The sequence below is a fragment of the Spea bombifrons genome, chromosome 3, assembly GCF_027358695.1.
Source record: "Spea bombifrons isolate aSpeBom1 chromosome 3, aSpeBom1.2.pri, whole genome shotgun sequence".
NCBI lineage: Eukaryota > Metazoa > Chordata > Amphibia > Anura > Pelobatidae > Spea > Spea bombifrons.
Window position 1 is genome coordinate 82,469,050 of NC_071089.1, and position 18,833 is coordinate 82,487,882.

The 18,833-nt window shown below is 38.6% G+C and overlaps 1 protein-coding gene across 1 annotated transcript; it reads left to right on the forward strand.

Annotated features, from left to right (window-relative positions):
• The first annotated feature begins 2,746 nt into the window (after positions 1-2,746).
• On the forward strand, positions 2,747-15,558 carry LOC128483215 (acetylcholine receptor subunit delta-like). Its single transcript, XM_053459323.1, has 12 exons — positions 2,747-2,858; positions 4,353-4,498; positions 6,146-6,190; positions 6,613-6,722; positions 7,237-7,392; positions 7,824-7,939; positions 8,342-8,542; positions 8,927-9,038; positions 9,476-9,590; positions 10,288-10,498; positions 10,972-11,090; positions 14,655-15,558. The coding sequence occupies exons 1-12, from the start codon at positions 2,807-2,809 to the stop codon at positions 14,835-14,837; spliced, it is 1,566 nt and encodes a 521-aa protein (XP_053315298.1). The 5' UTR covers positions 2,747-2,806; the 3' UTR covers positions 14,838-15,558.
• Positions 15,559-18,833: the final 3,275 nt, after the last annotated feature.

Here is an 18,833-nt window from a genome sequence, read left to right on the forward strand (position 1 = left end):
CATCAGACCCCCCCACAACCTTTGTTCTCCACATCAGACCCCCCCCACAACCTTTGTTCTCCACATCAGACCCCCTCCCACCCACCTTCATTCTCCACATCAGACCCCCCCAACCCACCTTTGTTCTCCTCATCAGACCCCCCCACAACCTTTGTTCTCCACATCAGACCCCCCCCACAACCTTTGTTCTCCACATCAGACCCCCTCCCACCCACCTTCATTCTCCACATCAGACCCCCCTAACCCACCTTTGTTTTCCACATCAGACCCCCCCACAACCTTCGTTTTCTACATCAGACCCCCCCACAACCTTTGTTCTCCACATCAGACCCCCCAATAATCAACCACCCACCCACCTTGGTTCTCCACAAATCTTACCTTTTCTTCCTTCTTCCTCCTTTCTGCTTTCTCTTCCTGCTTTCTGCTTTCTCTTCCTGCTTTCTGCTTCCTCCTTTCTGATTTCTGTTCTAACTTTCCTTCTGTTTGCCGCTCGCAGTCTGTGCAGTGCGGCTGCGCACAGCTGTTTCTGCTGAGCGCAGGGGCTGGATATAATCGTCATATCCCGTCGCCCGGCGCTCAGTTACAGACAGCTGGTGAGTGTGACCTTAATGCAGCTGCAGGACTGGTTGGGGAGATCACGGATTTCCCTAACCAGTCCTGCAGGCTGCAGCTGCCGATTGGGCAGCTGTGAGCACCCTCACAGCTGCACCCGAGTGCACTCACCCTGGGGGGGATTTCTATATTATCGGTCCCCCTGCATGATTTCCTGGGGGGGATCCGTCCCCCCCGGTTCCTACGCCCGTGGGTATACTAGGTCTACAGGGGAATCATGTATGTTATGGAATATATAATCAGAATGGCAAAGGACCAGTTACCACAGATTGTGTGTGTTTTCATTATTCTGAAGGTATCACTAGTAATTCAGTTCTACCTTTATTTATGCAACCAAGTATCCTAGTTTTCTGTTTATAAGTTTGCACAGTATCACTGATCGTAACTCACAGACTGTTATAAACCGGGTAGAATAAAAGTACAATGCACAGCAAAGAATGTACTATCTGTTTTGTGATACCATTATATTAATACTATCCTTCTTTTAAATGGGTTTTCATGAACAGTACCTAATGATTGCTATTATGATCCAATAGAATGGACAAACATCCTTTCCTTGTAAGGAGGCCTCACAGACAATACCGTTAAAACCTTAAAACCAACAGTTCGATTGCTAGAAAATAACAGAACATAATTTAAAGCAAATGTATGTGTAAAGTATAGGATGTCTAGAGGAAGCTATCAGAGAAGTCCAGTCCATTAATGAAAGATACAAATGGATCCTACAAGTGCAAGAGAAAGATCTGTCTATGGACTTTCAGGAGGTATGTTACAAAAAATATGTAGTACACACAGTTGACTTAATAGGTAGTTTGCATTAAATTATTATTATTTTTTATTATATTTTTATATTACACTTCCTGTAACAGTGGTATGTATAGTATATTTGTATTTAAACATTGCACATTTTCATGAAACATATTGCTTATGAATGTTTCACATTAGCATTCTCTATAAGATTATCATCTTATCCATATTCTAGATAACACCAACAAGTCATATTACTGCATTACTGCATCGTGTTAAAGATGAGAAAGCCTGCTGCCAAGAAAGCAGTGTGACTGAGTGTGACGGAATACCACTTGATAAAACTTTACCAAACTAATCTGCTATGTGTGACTTTGGAGCAAGGCATGGTGTAAAAATATCATATTACACCATTCAAGGGTAACCGTTTGACTAGCCCCACTTACACCACACCTAGAAACACTGTATTTCATATTTGCCCATCAATGGGGGTATGGAATATTTGTGTTCAAGTGTGACTAGGGGGGCTTGGCTTTCATGGTACCAATGGCCAATTTGGAGAAAAAATATATTAAACATAACTTAAATGTGAGGGGTGGTATTAGGGATAATATGTATATTATTTCCTTTGCTTTCCAGATCCTGGTGGACCTTGTGGGGATGGAGAATAGCTCTTCCTATCCCAGCATGTCAGGCATCATTGCTCTGTCACTGGATGCTCTAAAAACCTAAGAAATATTTCTGTTTCACATTTGCAACAGCGATCACTTATAATGCCCTGTCTACCCATTGTACAGCGTTACGGAACATGATGGCCCTATTTAAAACAATATATAAAAATATACTTTTCCTCTTTTTCCAGTTTTGATGTCAGAATGTCTAATTTACAGGAAAATGTATTTTTATTTATGTGTTTCTTGGTCGCTGATACTTTGAAGAATCAAGGCCGCAATGCAGCAGCGGAGATGGTATTTGTGTCAATAGATATCGCTGTTTCCTATCTTCTGATCTCTCTACGTGGAGTTTAAAGGGAATCTAGACCCCACCAAACAGCTATCACTCTGCCACCACCAAGAATGAAATAATTCTGTAGCAGAAGCTACAAAGTGTACTATTAAGTGTATTTGATTACGTTTTAGAAACCCACCTAGTGAATCTATTATTCCTAGATTGTTTCCTTCTTAAAAGCTAATGTTATTACCAGATGGAAAACGCATACTGTGCAAAATGAGTGATCCCAAGCTAGGTTGTGACTTGTGATCTTGTCTATCACAAGAGCTTGTGTTTCTTTGATTTCCTTGTGGCTGGCACCTGCTGCTGTCTGTTCAATTTGCTGGGTCACATTTCTATAGCATGGTCTTGTCCTTTATGAGAAGCTATAGGGGGAAGGGTAGCAGGAGTGAAGAGCTTAATATACAAACTGTAGGACAGCACTGACAGCGGAAGTATGGCACACATATGGCTCTATCTCGCACTGCTCTCTTTCATTTGCTTTCCAGGTAAGAGCTTGACATTATTAACAAACATTTCAATAAATATGTTCCGTGTATTGTACTTTCTTTATCATGATCTTGTTAGATGTATTATTAGAAAGTGTTTCTTTAGTATGAAGTGATGGTTAATACATATGACAGCCATAAGGTTATCCTCCACGTAAGACAAAACCAAGGGCCAAGTAAGAGTTCCGGGGCAGACTTAGTTGGGACAACTTTCTGGTACAGTCTGTGTTGAACTCTATAGCACCATGAGAGCACCAAATGGACTAAGTTAACCTATAATTTGCACTTATAATATTGTCCGTCATTTTAAACCTTTTTATTCAGAATTTTTTACTTACATACCATTTTTACTCTTTCATTTTTAAATCTTCACCATAATTTCATATGGAGCCTCATTGCGTGTTTCAGCTTGCATTATTAGCTGAGTCGAGATCACAGAATCTCTGCCAACATGAAAGATAATTCTTCAGCTGTTCCGTTAAAGCATGTGAAGCACTTCAGAAGCACATAGCTATGTGGCTCCACTTCCGGTTACAGAGAAATATGAGCCAGCATAGGCTGAAGATACAAAACAATAAGGCCTGTAACACTAGTAGACATTTAAATATGTGTGAGATCAAACTGTGAACACATTAATGTATTGTCGTAAAACTATTTCACTTATATCTACCACTCACATTTTTCCTTCTTTTAAGCCTAGACCTGTGTTTTACAGTGATATATGTATGTCTCGTAACTATACTTGTTACTTTATGGCAACACTTATGCAATTATTGTAACATCCTTTCCCTATAAGACTTTTAGGGCCAATGTAGAAAGATTATTTCAAAACTATTGGAATACACAACTGCAAGAAGAACATCCAAAGATGAGCGAAAACTGACCAGAAATAGGAATAGACATGTAATTTAGGGGATAACCCCTACATTTTCATGTATAACCTACAAAAATATTACCTAAAACATTGCTTTGGTTACAGTTACCTTTAAAACTAGTAATCAGAAGGACAAAACTCTAAAATCAATATGGGATCTCGGATATCTGTGTGCTGTATTCACTTTGTTGATGAATAAATGTTAAAAGTAAAAAAATAAATAAAAAAGGGGGTATCTCGGGTGTTAGTAATATCAATGAACACTTCTTCAGTGTTGTCATTCAGTAACTAAATATAAGTGGCAGAATTTCAGTGTCTTTTAGGAAGTAAAAAGGCCATTATCTTTTATTTCCTTTTGCTTAGTACCTATTGCATTTAACTTTGTCTATGTGTAGTTGGTAAATTATTCATTCATTATACAAATAGCATGCAGTAACACTGCTTTGTAAAAATTGTGATACAATAAAAACATTTATATAACATGCGTAATCTTTATATCACAAGCATTATATGTATAAAATGCCTTTGTATAACTGCTTGTTAAGCTAAATCTACATGCAACAATATGTAGCCTATTAAATATGAAACCATGTTTTCTTGTCATTTTCTGACCTCCGCAGGTTCTTTTTCCATGAGTGAAGAAGAAGAGTTATTGAATTATCTTTTTGTGAAAAAAGGATACAGGAAAGATGTACGCCCAGTAGAAAACATAGATGAGACTGTGGACGTATATTTGGCGTTGATGCTTTCCAACCTGATTTCACTCGTATGTCTATCTTTGCTAAAATATTTTAATACTTTTGTATAACCATGCACGCACAGACATCGATGCACATATATTGTTTTTATACACACGCAAATGTTAAAATTTTCTTGTGCAAACATTTTTTTAACATAGCATATTGAAATTTAAGAAATGTTGTTACTAAAATATTTTATTCTAGTTGATGCCAAATTTATTTCTGGCACCTTCTTTTTTCTGTATCAAGGACTGTGAAGGGGATGGTCACTTGCATGCGCTAAAGTGGCGCATTTACTATTTGAGTACAACACATAAGTATTTACAATGCTTTGGTGATTAATGTTAACTTTATTTTTTGATGACTGTTTCACTTTAATGAAATTTAGATGGAAAGGGCAGATATTATTTAATGTCCATTTATGGGGGGGTGTTATAATACTGTATGGAGGAATAATATGGTGAGCATGGCGGAATTGGAATTCATTTTAGTCAGGTAGCTATGTTCACAAATACTACAATATAAAATAATACTAACTAATACTAATCTACTTATTACACCATGTCCTAATTTCCAGTCACAGGAACAACAACCTTCACATTTACAAAGAAATATTTCTGATATTTTATGGTCAACAGCCATTGCTGAACAATACACAGCAAAATAAAAACAAACAAGTAAGGATACAACACTCTCTTGGACAAACCTGTACTTACAATCTTTCATTCTTATGAAGCTATAGTGACCTCTAGTGGATGCTTTAAAATAAAATGTGCTGATCCACTCACCGAATTCAACAAAATGCAGCATTAGAGACATCTTTCATAGTACTCTTGAACATTTTCCATGCCTCATAAATTTGCAGGTAATGGTTAATTGTCACATGACACAAAAACAGGTAGGCTTTAAAACCCTTTAAAGCGAAAAAAGGTTTCGGTGGTCATAGTAAAGAATAGACTGACAGATCTGTTAAGGTACATTGGCTTAAAAAGCTAGAAAGCACAATTTACGGTGTCTGCATGTTTACAATTATCATTACCTCAGCTATTTCCAAATAACAAAATAACAGCCCCCAAAAACATATTTTCTAATTACTGGGCCTGTTTACTAAAGAACTGGTTATAATATATAAGTATGACAGATATTTGCTGTTATAGTGATCTGTTTTAGGTGTAAAATATGTTTTAATAGCACCCCATATAAATGGTTATGAAAGAATACATCAGTTACACCAAAATGTGATCTATGAACAAAAAGGCACACAACTGCACAGTAAAAATGGGCACGTCTTGTATAATATTCTTCAACAAAAAGGACTTCCTCACACAAACTGATGGTATCACATCTGCAACAGACACATATAAAGACTAGTAAATCTGTTCACACATATTGTTATGACACAAGGGTGATTTCAAATACTGTGTCAATTTGTGCTTGTGATAGAGTTATAAACACTCTTGTTTATATAATAGGTTTGAAATATAGGAATGGAGACACCACATTTAACGTTTAGACTCATTTTTGGTAAATTTTACATTTAGGTCTGTGACTTTACTACATATACGGTGATATTTTTTTGATATGATACACATAACAAATTTGAAATGTTTTGTCGTAGAAAGAGGCAGATGCAACTCTTAGCACTAATGTTAAAATGTTTTCTTTTGTTGTAGAAAGAAGCAGATGAAACGCTTACTACTAATGTCTGGGTTGAGCAGGTAAATGAACATTTATTCTGAATGTTGCTCACATGACATGGTTCAACATTTGAATTTAATAAGAACATAATAAGAACATTGGTGAAGTTGAAATCTATTATACATACATATTCTACACATATTATACATATTTTAGTCTGCTTTTGGAAAATGAGTCTGTTGGATGTCTGGAATATATTGGATGCTAATACTCACATATAGATACCTCTCCAGAATCCTTACATAGCAATAGCAGGGGGCAGAACAAACATCTACCTACCTATCCTGATACCATGAATAAGTAGTACAAATATAAACTTTAGCAATTCACTAAAACTTTCTCCTGTTAAATGTATAGATTTAGGTTTAGGTAATAGCATATTCTTCAGTAATCATGTTATGATTTCTATCAAATAACTTCTCCAATAATATTGTTCTTCCAGGGATGGTACGATCGCAGACTGTCGTGGAATCAGTCGGAGTTCTATGACATTGATATCCTTCGGGTTCCTCCAGACATGGTGTGGCATCCACAGCTTGTCCTGGAAAACAAGTGAGCTAAAGAAGCAATTGAGCAATTGTAACACCATTCTAAATTGTTGGCTCCTTTTTAGCATGTGTTATAGCCAGGCTTCTTATGGGACCCCATCCAAACCACTTTGTTCTTGTACAGGGCCTTTACTCGTATTAAAGGCCCAGCTGCAGTGTAATGTGTATGATTAGGTGCTTTATGTGAATACTATGGTGTGAGCTCTAGTATAGCTGACTTCTTGAATCTACTCAAATCTACTCATTTAGTGAGCTCCCAAATCTTATTTAACAAACATAAAAGTTGAAAGAACATATTTAGACACCTGTTTATGTAGTGCAGGAAAAAATAGCTAGTGAGCATTATTCAGTTTGAGCGCCAGATGAGAATAAATGGGATGTAGCTATTGCCCCAGATTGCTGTTGTTTTAATTACATTATACTTTTAAATACAGAAATGGTGAATTATTCTGTAGCAACACATAATGTATCTTGTATGTTACCATTTTGATACTACATGTTTTTCTTTTTCTATGTAGTAACAACGGAGTCTTCGAGGTGGCTTATTACTGTAACGTTCTGATAGACAGCACTGGTTTTGTCTATTGGCTTCCTCCGGCCATATTTCAAAGCACTTGTTCAATCAATGTTAATTCCTTTCCATTTGACTGGCAGAACTGCTCTCTTAAGTTTGTGTATGTACCTTACTTTATCTCCCTACTTCTACTTACTTTACTACCTATTGCTTCTTCTTACTTTACTACCTATTGCTTCTTCTTACTTTACTACACCCATTGGCATGATATAACTGTCTAGTTAATATTGTTACCATCATTATGTGATCCTTTTCTTTTGTGTATTTTGTTTTGTGGGTTTCAAAATAGTGATAATAATTTTCAAAAGATAACAAACAAAAATCCTTGCTGGTTTATTCTGTAAAAGTTATTGTCCTATTGGCTACTTCTTGGCAAAACTACTTGGTTTGAACTAGTGGGGAATGCTTAACTAAAGAAAGATGATAAAAACGAGTCGACCCTTTTAAGGGTGTGCAATAATATTAAGCTACATAGCCCCTGTGTATAGTGATTGGGTGTACAGTACTTGTTTGACATCATTTTCTGTTCAGGTCTTTGACGTACAATGCTAAAGAGATTAACCTTCAACTAAGAGCAGATTCTGACGATGCCACAGGCAAAACCTTTCCTGTGGAATGGATCATCATCGATCCTGCTGGGTTTACAGGTAAAGAAGCTGTTTAGCCAGAGCGTACCGGAAAAATAGCACTGAATCGAGTGTTATTAACCCTTTAAGGGCTATTTTAGCCATGATTTAGAATCCACTATATATATATATATATATAGTTTTCTATATTTTTTTCTTAATTTTTTTAGGTTTTTTATTTTTTTATTTTATTTTTGACCCTTATCTAACCCTAAACCTAACTCCTTTTGATAATTCTGTCATTATTATTATTTTTTTTCCTAAAACAAAAGCCTACTGGTAAATGACATTTCAAATATAACCTGGTATTTTGTTTAAAGTGGTTCTAATTCCATAAGATATATATATATATTGTGTATCAATGTCATTATAAGCTCAGTATCACAATATGATGGTATTAAATTTTTAAATTCTACGTTACAGAGAATGGAGAGTGGGAAATTGTCCACATACCAGCCAAGAAAAATATTGACAAGAGCGTGTCCCCTGACAGCAACAAATACCAAGATGTCACTTTTTACCTTATCATTGCACGGAAACCACTTTTCTACATCATAAACATACTAGCTCCATGTGTACTTATTGCACTTATGGCAAACCTGGTCTTCTACCTGCCAGCCGACAGTGAGTATCCAAGCGGAACTTCATGTAAATATATGCGAATATTACCCAGATCAAACCAAACTACATGTTTTCCTCTGAATTTGTTGGGTATGTGAACCACAGCAACTGAAAACAACATTTATATTTGTGTAAGAGGATGTGGCGTTTACTAATGAATTTAATAAATTGTAAATCACAAAACTGGGACCAAACAGTTTTGAATGCCTAACCCATAGATAGTGGACCATGTAAAGGTTGAGGAGATTAGTTAGACCAAATGTTTCCTACTGACTGGTACCTGTTTTTAGTAGTCCCGTCCACAATGGACTTTGACCTAGGGCCTTGTGGCTTTGTGGGAGCTTCGTACTGTATTGAATTATATATTTAATTATATATTTTGTTCAGGTGGGGAGAAGATGACGTTGTCCATATCTGTTCTGCTGGCCCAGTCTGTATTTCTGTTGCTGATATCACAGCGTCTTCCTGAGACGTCTTTGGCCATTCCACTAATTAGCAAGTAAGTCGCATGTTCCTTACCATCAGAGCAAACCAAAAAGAATCAACATTTCCAGAAAATCCTTACACTGTGTAACACTCTGTGTGTCAACTTTAACTGTGGTTTTCTCAACACCTTTTTAACATATATGCTTTAAAAAAGGCAACTTCAATATACATGTTAATGTATCTGAAAATTAATTTCAATCAAGATATCCAAACTTCTGTATCTATAAGTATTATGGTATTTTATCAGGGATGGACGTAGACATTTGAATAATAACTTTGAATAATTGTTCATAATAACATAGTTGAACTTGATACTATCTTCCCATTGGCATGGTGGAAAATAGTGGCATTACTTATTTTCTAATATCGACCCTAAGTTTCTTTACTTCTCTTAGATACACATATATTCTGCTTTGTGTAAAATAAACAGAGTATTTTTGTGCTCTTCAGGTACCTTACGTTTATCATGGTGTTGGTGACAATTGTTGTTGTAAGCTGTGTCATTGTGTTGAACATACACTTTAGAACCCCAAGCACACACATCATGTCTGAGAAGATGAAAGAGGTAAGTTCACACAGTGTGCTAATTACTATTTCACACATGTTATGTTTACGGTAATTTTATATTATTTTATTGGTAAGGGGGGTCCACATGCAGACCAAATCAGTGAAGTCCAACATTTGTACTCATAGGCGGCAATTTATCTATCATACCTTCAACCTTTAAAATGGAATACCATTTAATCTACAGTGATATACATGATGTAATATAGTGTGATATGACCCAAAAAATCTTGAGGTGGACAGTATCTGGTAAGGCTCATGCTTATGGTTCTGCAATATTGCATCTTGAAATTTGTGTTCTCAGAATTTGCAAACTATTAATACAAATTGGTGAGCTAAATAAAAGTATAAAACACACAGAGAAAAGGTGACAAGGGTGGAATGCTCCATAAATGTTACACTCTATATTATACTAAAAGAACCAAATGTCAGTATGTTGAATGGCACATTAAAAAAGAAGCTGGTGACTTGGTTTCTTCAAATAAGAGTAGTCAATATGGAAATTGTCTCCTTTTTCCTGGCCCTTTTCCCGGAACATTTTTTCTTATATATATAAAACTATAAAGACTGCACATTCTTATTCACATTAACCCAAATGAAAATGTCTTTCACATTCTTAATGCTGTTTAATTTTATTCCAGAGACTATTTTGATACATTTAGCATACATTTAATTGTAATGTAATAATGTTCCTGTAGCTCTTCCTGAACAAACTACCACGGATCTTGCACATGTCTATGCCAGCGGAGCCCGAATCTGAGCCATGGAATGGGGTCCTTCAGCGTCGCAGCAGTTCCGTGGGGTACATTGTGAAAGCCGAGGAATACTTCTGTGTTAAATCAAGAAGTGAACTTATGTTTGAGAAGCAGTCAGAGAGACATGGACTGACCAGCCGAACAACTCCTGCACGTAGGTTCAAAACCTTCCTTTCAAAATACAGGAAAATAAATTGCCAATTATCTTCATTAGTGTTAGTAAAACCAAAATTGTATTTATGTTAATATATTTTCTCCAACTAAAGTACATCATCAGTCATTATCACAGATTAGGTCTTATCCTTGCAATCCGGGCTCCAATCACAAATCTTAGTACCCAGTACAGACTTAAAGCCTGGGCCTCTATGTCCCTCCCATCAGCCAGCCCCATGTCCATCCTACCGTTTCACTTATGCTCCATCCATTGCCTTATCTTGTAATCCTCCCTTAAGCACACCTCATGCTTCTCCTATCGTCCTGTCTTAGATGATGTTTTCAGCCAGTTAGGGGCCAATGCAATAAGAGAGCAGGGAAGCAGAGCTCTTTTACTTGCCTGGGTCAGCAGTACTGAGCGCACCCCCTTGATGGTGGCCCTGCTTGCAATTCATTTTCTCTTTATTTTCTCAGGAATTAATCCCACGAGCCCAGATAATGCCCAGGACCAACTTTATGGAGAGATAAAACCGGCTATTGATGGGGCTAACTTTATTGTCAAACATATAAAAGACAAGAATGACTACAATGAGGTGGGTATAGACTTACAGATTGCCAAAAACTGGTATGTTAAATACCACTGTTAAAGCAGTTCATCATACTAAGTAAATGTCCCATTTAAAGATGATTATATATTAAAATAAGTGAAATATCAGTGAAAGCAGCCATCTTAACTATTTGGTAGAGAACTTCAGGACATCAAATTGATTAAATAATGCTAGTTTGGCATGTTATGTCACAATTCTCAGCATGCTTTACATAAACCTTGAAACTAAATATCCTCGAAACAATTACACTGAATGTAAGAACTACAGTATAGTATAAGCCATATGTAGTTTTGACAAATGAATTTAGTAATACCAAGAGCTGTGACAGTAACATTTTTCCCATAAAAGTGTAACTATAAAATATATACCGTATTGGCTCGGATATAGGCCGCCCCCGTATATAGGCCGCACCCTAAAAGTTTGGTGTTTTTTTAAAGAAAAAGTTTTTTTCTTTAAAAAAGCACCAAAAAAACATGCTGCCACTCTGTCTCCCCCCCGAGATATGCTGCCACTGTCCTCCTCCCCCCACCCCCCGAGATATGCTGCCACTGTCCTCCTCCCCCCACCCCGAGATATGCTGCCACTGTCCCCCCCGAGATATGCTGCCACTGTCCCCCCCCCCGAGATATGCTGCCACTATGGCCCCCCCGACTTACCAGAGCAGACTCCCGGGTGTCTTGCGGGGCCCATCTACGCAATACAACTTCCGGTGCCGGAACTCAGCGGATGTGCCGGCACCGGAAGTTGTATACGCGCATTGCGTAGATGTCCCCCGCCGGCCCGCAAGATACCCGAGAGTCTTCTCTGGTAAGTCTTGGGGGCAGAGGTAAAACGCATCGTGCGGACGGTCAGCCGGTGACCGTCCGCACGATGCGCTTAGACAACCTCCCGTGCCGGCACCCCCCCCGTGGAAAGTGCTGGCAGGGGAGGCTGTCTGAGCACATCCGAGAGTAGGATAGGGTTCCCCTGCACCGCTGCGGGGGATCTGTATCCTAACCCCGCTGCCTGCCCGGCGCCTGGGACTGCATGTCCCGGGCGTCGGGCGCTAGACCCCGAATATAGGCTGAACCCCCACTTTAAAGACTTAAAGTGGGGGGGAAAAGTGCGGCCTATATTCGAGCCAATACGGTAATTTTTTACTATTAAAACTCATTCACAACCAACAGAAGTTTTGATTAGTTAGTGTTAAAATAGGCTGGCTAAAGGCTGGCTAATGTGCATTAAGGTTGGTGTAGCTTGTATAAGCTAAATGTGCCAGGAGATGATTGACTGCTTTTGCCCAGCATGTCCAGCCTTTCTAACATTTGCTCGCCAGAAGGGTTGTGGAGTGCTGGTGGTAATGATACAGAGATGATCTGGCAGTACTCATCCTACCTGGTAATTAGTAGCCCAAAATCTGACAATGTGCTTAGTGAGCCCCAACTAAAATAAAAAAAAATATAAATGATCTATGTGACTATATGTGGACTTGCAAGTTAAATGTACAAAGAAAAGTTTTCTTGTGCCCCCCCCACTTGCCAACCCTTCTCTGTGACTGACATGCATCTGAATTCTGAAATACCACTGTGTACAGGGTCGGCCGAAGACTTAACGCCGCCTGGGGCGAAGTTTAAAATGCCACCCCCCCCGCCGACGCCGGGGGGGGCGGGGCGGCATTTTAAACTTCACCGACGCCCCGGTGCTTACCTTTAAAGAGTCCTGCGGCGAGTCTCCCCGCTCTGCCACGGTGCCGGCTTGTAATGCTGAGCGCCGGAAATTGACGTCACTTCCGGCGCTCTGCATTACAAGCCGGCACCGGGACCGAACAGGGAGACTCGCCGCAGAGGAGAGAGAGAGAGAGGGGCGCCGAGCGGGTAAGCGAAAACCACTCGGCGCCCCTCTCTCTCTCCTCCGCTTCAAAAAAAAAAAAAAAAAAGCGCTTGGGGCGGCAAAGTGCCGCCCCTTCTAAAGTGCCGCCTGGGGCAATTGCCCCAGTCTGCCCCATTATAGGGCCGGCCCTGACTGTGTGATATGTGGAAGATACACATTCTAGCTAAAGCTAGAGTTTTCCAAAATATATGCGGATCTGAAAAAAAAGTGCGATGACAAAATGGAAATACATTCTTTTTTAACACCTTTCTTTTCATACTGGAGCTTATTATGAACATTGCACAAGTGCATCAAACACAAACACACTCCCTAGCTAATTATAGAGCACTTAGTACAAGTCTGAGCAGTGACATTCTTGTCACCGCAGATAATCCTAAGAATGACAAACTGAACACTTGTGCAGGAAACACAGGTGTGTGTATGGCCACAGCAAATGACTCTTAATGTGAGGCTGAGCCAAATCTAGAATATGTGTAGTAGACGTTCAGTGTAGGGTCAGGAAAAGGGTACTTTGGAACAGGAATATCTTACTTTGAGACCATTGTTTCTAGTGTTTTACATGTAATGTTTTATTTTTGGATGCTATGTATTTTTAGGAAAAATCTTTTGTATGTCATAAAACTAATTTGAGGCGCTCAACCAACAACGGTGAGCCACTTCATAGCCTGTGGTGCATCCTCGTTTGGGATCATCTCATGTTTTAGCTCTCTTGTGCCATTACAGAGGAACAACCTCCACCAACATATTAGTCTCATCCTGTCTGTTCTTGGTTGAGCATCTAAAATTTGTTTTGTATGATATTTTACCCATTGGGGATCTCTTGGCATCCACTTTGGTTCCCCAATGCAGGTGAAATCTGTTTCACATTTCAGTTCTGGACTGGGGCAGGATCAGACTGATATGTTGATGGAGATTTTTTTTATCTGTAATAGCACAAGAGAGCTTAAACTTGAGATGCTACCAAGCGACCAAAGGACTGGCTATAAGCACCTCGCTGTTCTTGGTTAACTGTCTTAAATTTGTTTTGTATGTTTCATTATTTAAATAAAACAAGAATTCAGCAAGCAAGGAATCTGAATATCTATCAGTTTGGATATCTTTTGTGCTTTGCATGTTTGATTATATGTTTATTTTGAGCTCACTACATTTTTGCTATTTACATTTTTGCCTATATTACCTCCTACAAAGCCGAGGAGGGAATTTGTGTATAGTTACAAATATTATATTTGTGGATTTTTTGATTTCTTGTAATCTTTGTGCTTACTTGAAGTAATGAAGATAAATTGTTATAGCAGTTAAGGCATCGTAAATATCTACCCACCTACCTATATATCTGCTTTCAATTATTAGGTTGGGAAGCTGCTTAAAGTAACTAACTAAACTAAAATGGGGTTTTTAGTGGAAGTTGATATGTATTATTGTGCCAACACAGAAAAAGACCTCAGAGATCTCTTCTGGACACGACTTACAATCTTACATGTATATAATTTTTCCTTATTTTGTGGGACTAATCTGCTACAAAACACTACTGACTCGCTATTTATGTATGATGTTTACATATTCAACATTTTAGTGAGCTTTATGCGAAATTAATAATGTACACTGGTCATAATTGTATCTGTTTCTTTTGTGACATTCCCTGACTTTTTTTTTCTTTCACATCTGTCCCGTGTCCCTTAGGAGAAGGATAACTGGTACCGTATCGCTCGAACAGTTGATCGTCTGTGCCTCTTCCTTGTGACCCCTGTTATGATTATTGGAACCTTTTGGATACTTTTGGAAGGCGCTTATAATACAGCCCCTCAACTTCCATTTCCTGGAGACCCGTTTGACTACAGAGAAGAGAACAAGAGACTTATGTAGGATCAGCTAGTTGTCATTCTGATACACACTTTGGGGTCTGTTCTGGTTTGGGTGTTGGACAGAGGAATCTGGGCAGTATGGAAAGTAACATACCCTGAAAGTGGGATGGCCTTGGCATTAAACTTTTTTCTTTTTACTTTGTTGTCAGATAATATTTCTTGAAAAACATGATGTTTGTCAAATTATTTCTAACAATCAACTTAATTTAACCATTAAACACCATCATAATGATCAATGTGTTGTGTCTGAGTGGTAACACTACATTTAAACAGTATATTATGCAGAAAAACTACGAGTAAGCACAACCAAGTAAATGTCGGTGTAAGTGATTGAGATTCCCCATTTAGTGTAAGGTATCCTACTCAGAGGATGGTAGCTAAGTAGAATAGAAGAGGATGTTATTGTCTGGCTGCTTTCCTGCTCACAGCCAGGGCTGCACTGCTAATGCTAATCATAGCCTATCTGAGTTGCCATGGCTACACTCCTGTGACTCAGCCCATTGTCCACAGCCAGCCCCTTCTGGCTACCTAAGCAGCTAAGTTCACTTCCTCCTTGCCCTTGTGTTGTTTCTGGCTGCAAGTGCAATATCTGTGTTCCTGAGTTCCTGTGCATAACCTGGCAGTTTGGTTCCTGACCCTGGCTTGTCTTCTGGTATACGCTCTTGGATCGCGATTTGGCTTTGTTTGCTATTGTTGTTACAATAAAGGTGTTTTTCATTCTACATTTTGTGTCCGTCTGGTTCCTGGTCTCTAACAGAGGCTCAGTCTAAGATGAGATCCAGTAATAATTAAGGTTTGAGTCTTTACATCAAGATAACAGATAGACTAGATGGACCCAATGGTCCTTTTCTGTGGTGAAATTGTACATTTTTATCCCTCCTCTTCTTACAGGCCAGGAAAAAGACAGACCTTGGTCAGAAGAAGCAAACCAGGAGCTGAGTTGATAAGTGTTATGCGGGACCGAGGACTGAAGTGCCCGTTCAAAGAGTCACTTGCGTGTATCTCTGGGTTATTGCTCATTCGTTTGTAGGTATCACAATAAGTGGAAAATAGGTAATTGAAAAGAAACAATAAATAACTGCGCACTCTGTGTGGTGGCTAATCCACGTGTGTGAGATACATACAAAACAAATCTTTGACGTGCTGGAAGAAACTTAAATGGATCCAAATATATAAAAAAAAGAACAGAACATAAACACTACATAGTAGTAAGTAGATAAATGTGGAGGATATAAATACAAAGACACCCCCTTACATGATATAGGGCATAGAATAGCCCTTTTAAGAAGGATCTACGTTCTTCTCGGATAAGGACTCCCTCAAGACAGTACACTGTACGTAGAAGACAGAAAGCCGGAAGGCAGGTGTGTATAAGGACAGTGTATGTGTTTATGTGAGTGTAAAGGCAGGTGTGTGTAAGGGCAGTGTACGTGTATATGTGAGTGTGTAAGGGCAGTGTACGTGTAAATTTGTATGTGTAAAGGCAGTGTATGTGTATATGTGTACTTATGGGCAGGTGTGTGTAATTACTTTCAAGGGTTCCATGTATAAAGTGGATATAGAGGCAAAATGTGATCCCTTGTTGTTGTGGTAGCACCATGAGATTTCTGAGGAAAAAACACGCCTTCTGGCTTGTCTGGTGTCTGTAGATGAGTGTTTAATAATGCTTCTACTACCCCCTTGATTATTTTTCGTAGGCATGACTGTGCTGACAAAAATGAAGCGTGTTTTAAGTAGCGATGCAAGCGCGGCATTGTAAAGTGCAATTGCTTGTATTGGTGAGTTCCGCTAGAGCAATAAAAAAAAGGTCCCTCTTTTACATTTTGAAATGTTGGGAGGTATGACTAAATCAGCGGTGAGGTCTGGTTTTATAACATGCAGCACCGGCACATTTATTATTGTTTATTATTGTTTATTGTTTATTATTGGTTTCTTTTATACTAGAGCATCACTTTATTTGTTTTTTGGAAAATAGGTGCAGAAATGGCACAGAGAAAGTTAAATGCTAGCCCTTCCACTTGGAGAACTCATAGGCTGCTTTTCCAATGTCTGCCACAATATAATGCAGTAATTACACATCCAATGCTAATGACCATTTTGTTTCACTTTACTTCAGAGAAAATGGTATGGAATACTACTAATTATTAGGCTTGTGGTCTAATGGAGGAGCAGGGCATTGTATTTACTTATTAGCCTGAGAAACAAAAGGGCAAATAGAGATATCCTACTTCCCCAAATAGACTACCTGCCATAAGTTATGAAAGGTGAGAAGAGGAAAATGTTGAATGGTGATAGGTACCCACAAACATAGTCTAAAAGCGTCCATTCTCAATGGTTTATGTGAAGTCACAAATGATCAGTGAGCAAGTGGGCCTATTTTCACTTTGATAAGACGTGTAATCATTTAACCTGTGAGCTGGTATACATTCAATCTCCGGGCCTATTATTGCTCCAAGAATGACCATGCTAGAACCTTCACCAGCTTGACCAGTGCTAGTAATTTATAAAATAAATTGAATCTAGTTTTCTTACAACCATGTGTTATGCATGTGGTGTATTTTTGTTAGTTTCTTTCAATGAAAGTGAAATTACTATTGCAACCACCACAGACAACACTAAGCAAAAGAAAAGCCAGGATAATTAGTGCAATCTGCTAAGGTGTTACCAGATAACAAATACCTTTGCCTCTAACAAAGAGATGCTTTGGGTGAATAACTGGTCTGTACAGATATCGATTCCCATGAACCACTTTCAGTCAGTACTAAAACAGCTATGGTACAGGAAAAAAACTAATTATATGATCATCTGTATTTGAGTCTGTATAATATTGACATTTTTCTCACTGTTTAAAATACAATGTGTTCCACATCACTTTATTTAGCTACACTTAATAAAAATCTATAATATGCAACACATGATTGTAAAACAATTTGGACTATTAACGCTGATCTTAAATAATAATAATAACCATACATTTTAAATTAATATTCACCAGACCTACAATGACATATAGAAAAGTTATAAGGCAAATACCACCAAAGCTCAAATTATCTCTCTAGCCCCACCCAGGAGTGAGAGAGATAAAGGAATCTGGCCGATAACGGGAAGCTTTTACCAAGAGTATGAGAAAATCTAATTTCGGCATGGATGAGTGACACGTAATAGTCTGCACCCAACAGATGGCTGGTGAAGATAAACACTTCAGACCTCAGCTGTCTGCTAAGATATAGCATGTGCCAACAGTTTAACCCATGTGGTGATGTAGCAAGACAACCCACTAGAGTGCATGTTAAGTGGATGGGGTCATCTAAATTCAGCTAAGAGACTCATTAGAACCCAAACAGGTTAACTTATTAAAATACCTATGTCTATAAAAATAATATAGACTATATGGACACCATTACACCATCAGGGACTTTTATGACATTCTAAATACATAGACATTAATATGTAATTGGTCCCCCTTTGCAGCTATAACAACTTCCACACTTCTGGAAAGGCTTTCCACAAGATTTTGCAGTGTTTCCGTGTGATTTTTTTGCCCATTCATCCAGTGAAGTCAGGCACTGATGTTGGACATGAAGGCCTGGCTTGCATTCTCCGTTCCAGTCCATCTGAAAGGTGTTTGATGGGGTTGAGGTCAGGGCTCTATTCAGGCCAGTCAAGTTCTTCCATGCCAAACTCATCCAACCATGTCTTTATGGACCTTGCTTTGTGCACTGGGACACGGTCATGCTGGAATAGAAAAGAGCCTTCCCCAAACTGTTCCCACAAAGTTGGAAGCATGGTATTGTCCAAAATGATCTTGCTATGTCCCCTTCAGCATGCCAAGACATTTTAGACAATGCAATGGAAGCTGCTTCTGTCCTTGAATGCCTATACCGATATATATAGATGCACAAAGGCATAATGAATGTACATGGGTACACGCACATTTATAGATATTGTTAATAAGCACATCACATACATTCATACAGAGATATTTCCTCATACATTG

Coding starts and splice junctions, on each gene's coding strand:
- LOC128483215 (XM_053459323.1), top strand. CDS start 2,807: ATGGCACACATATGGCTCTATCTCGCACTGCTCTCTTTCATTTGCTTT. Junction 2,859..4,352: donor CTCTTTCATTTGCTTTCCAG/GTAAGAGCTTGA, acceptor TGACCTCCGCAG/GTTCTTTTTCCATGAGTGAA. Junction 11,091..14,654: donor ACAAGAATGACTACAATGAG/GTGGGTATAGAC, acceptor CGTGTCCCTTAG/GAGAAGGATAACTGGTACCG.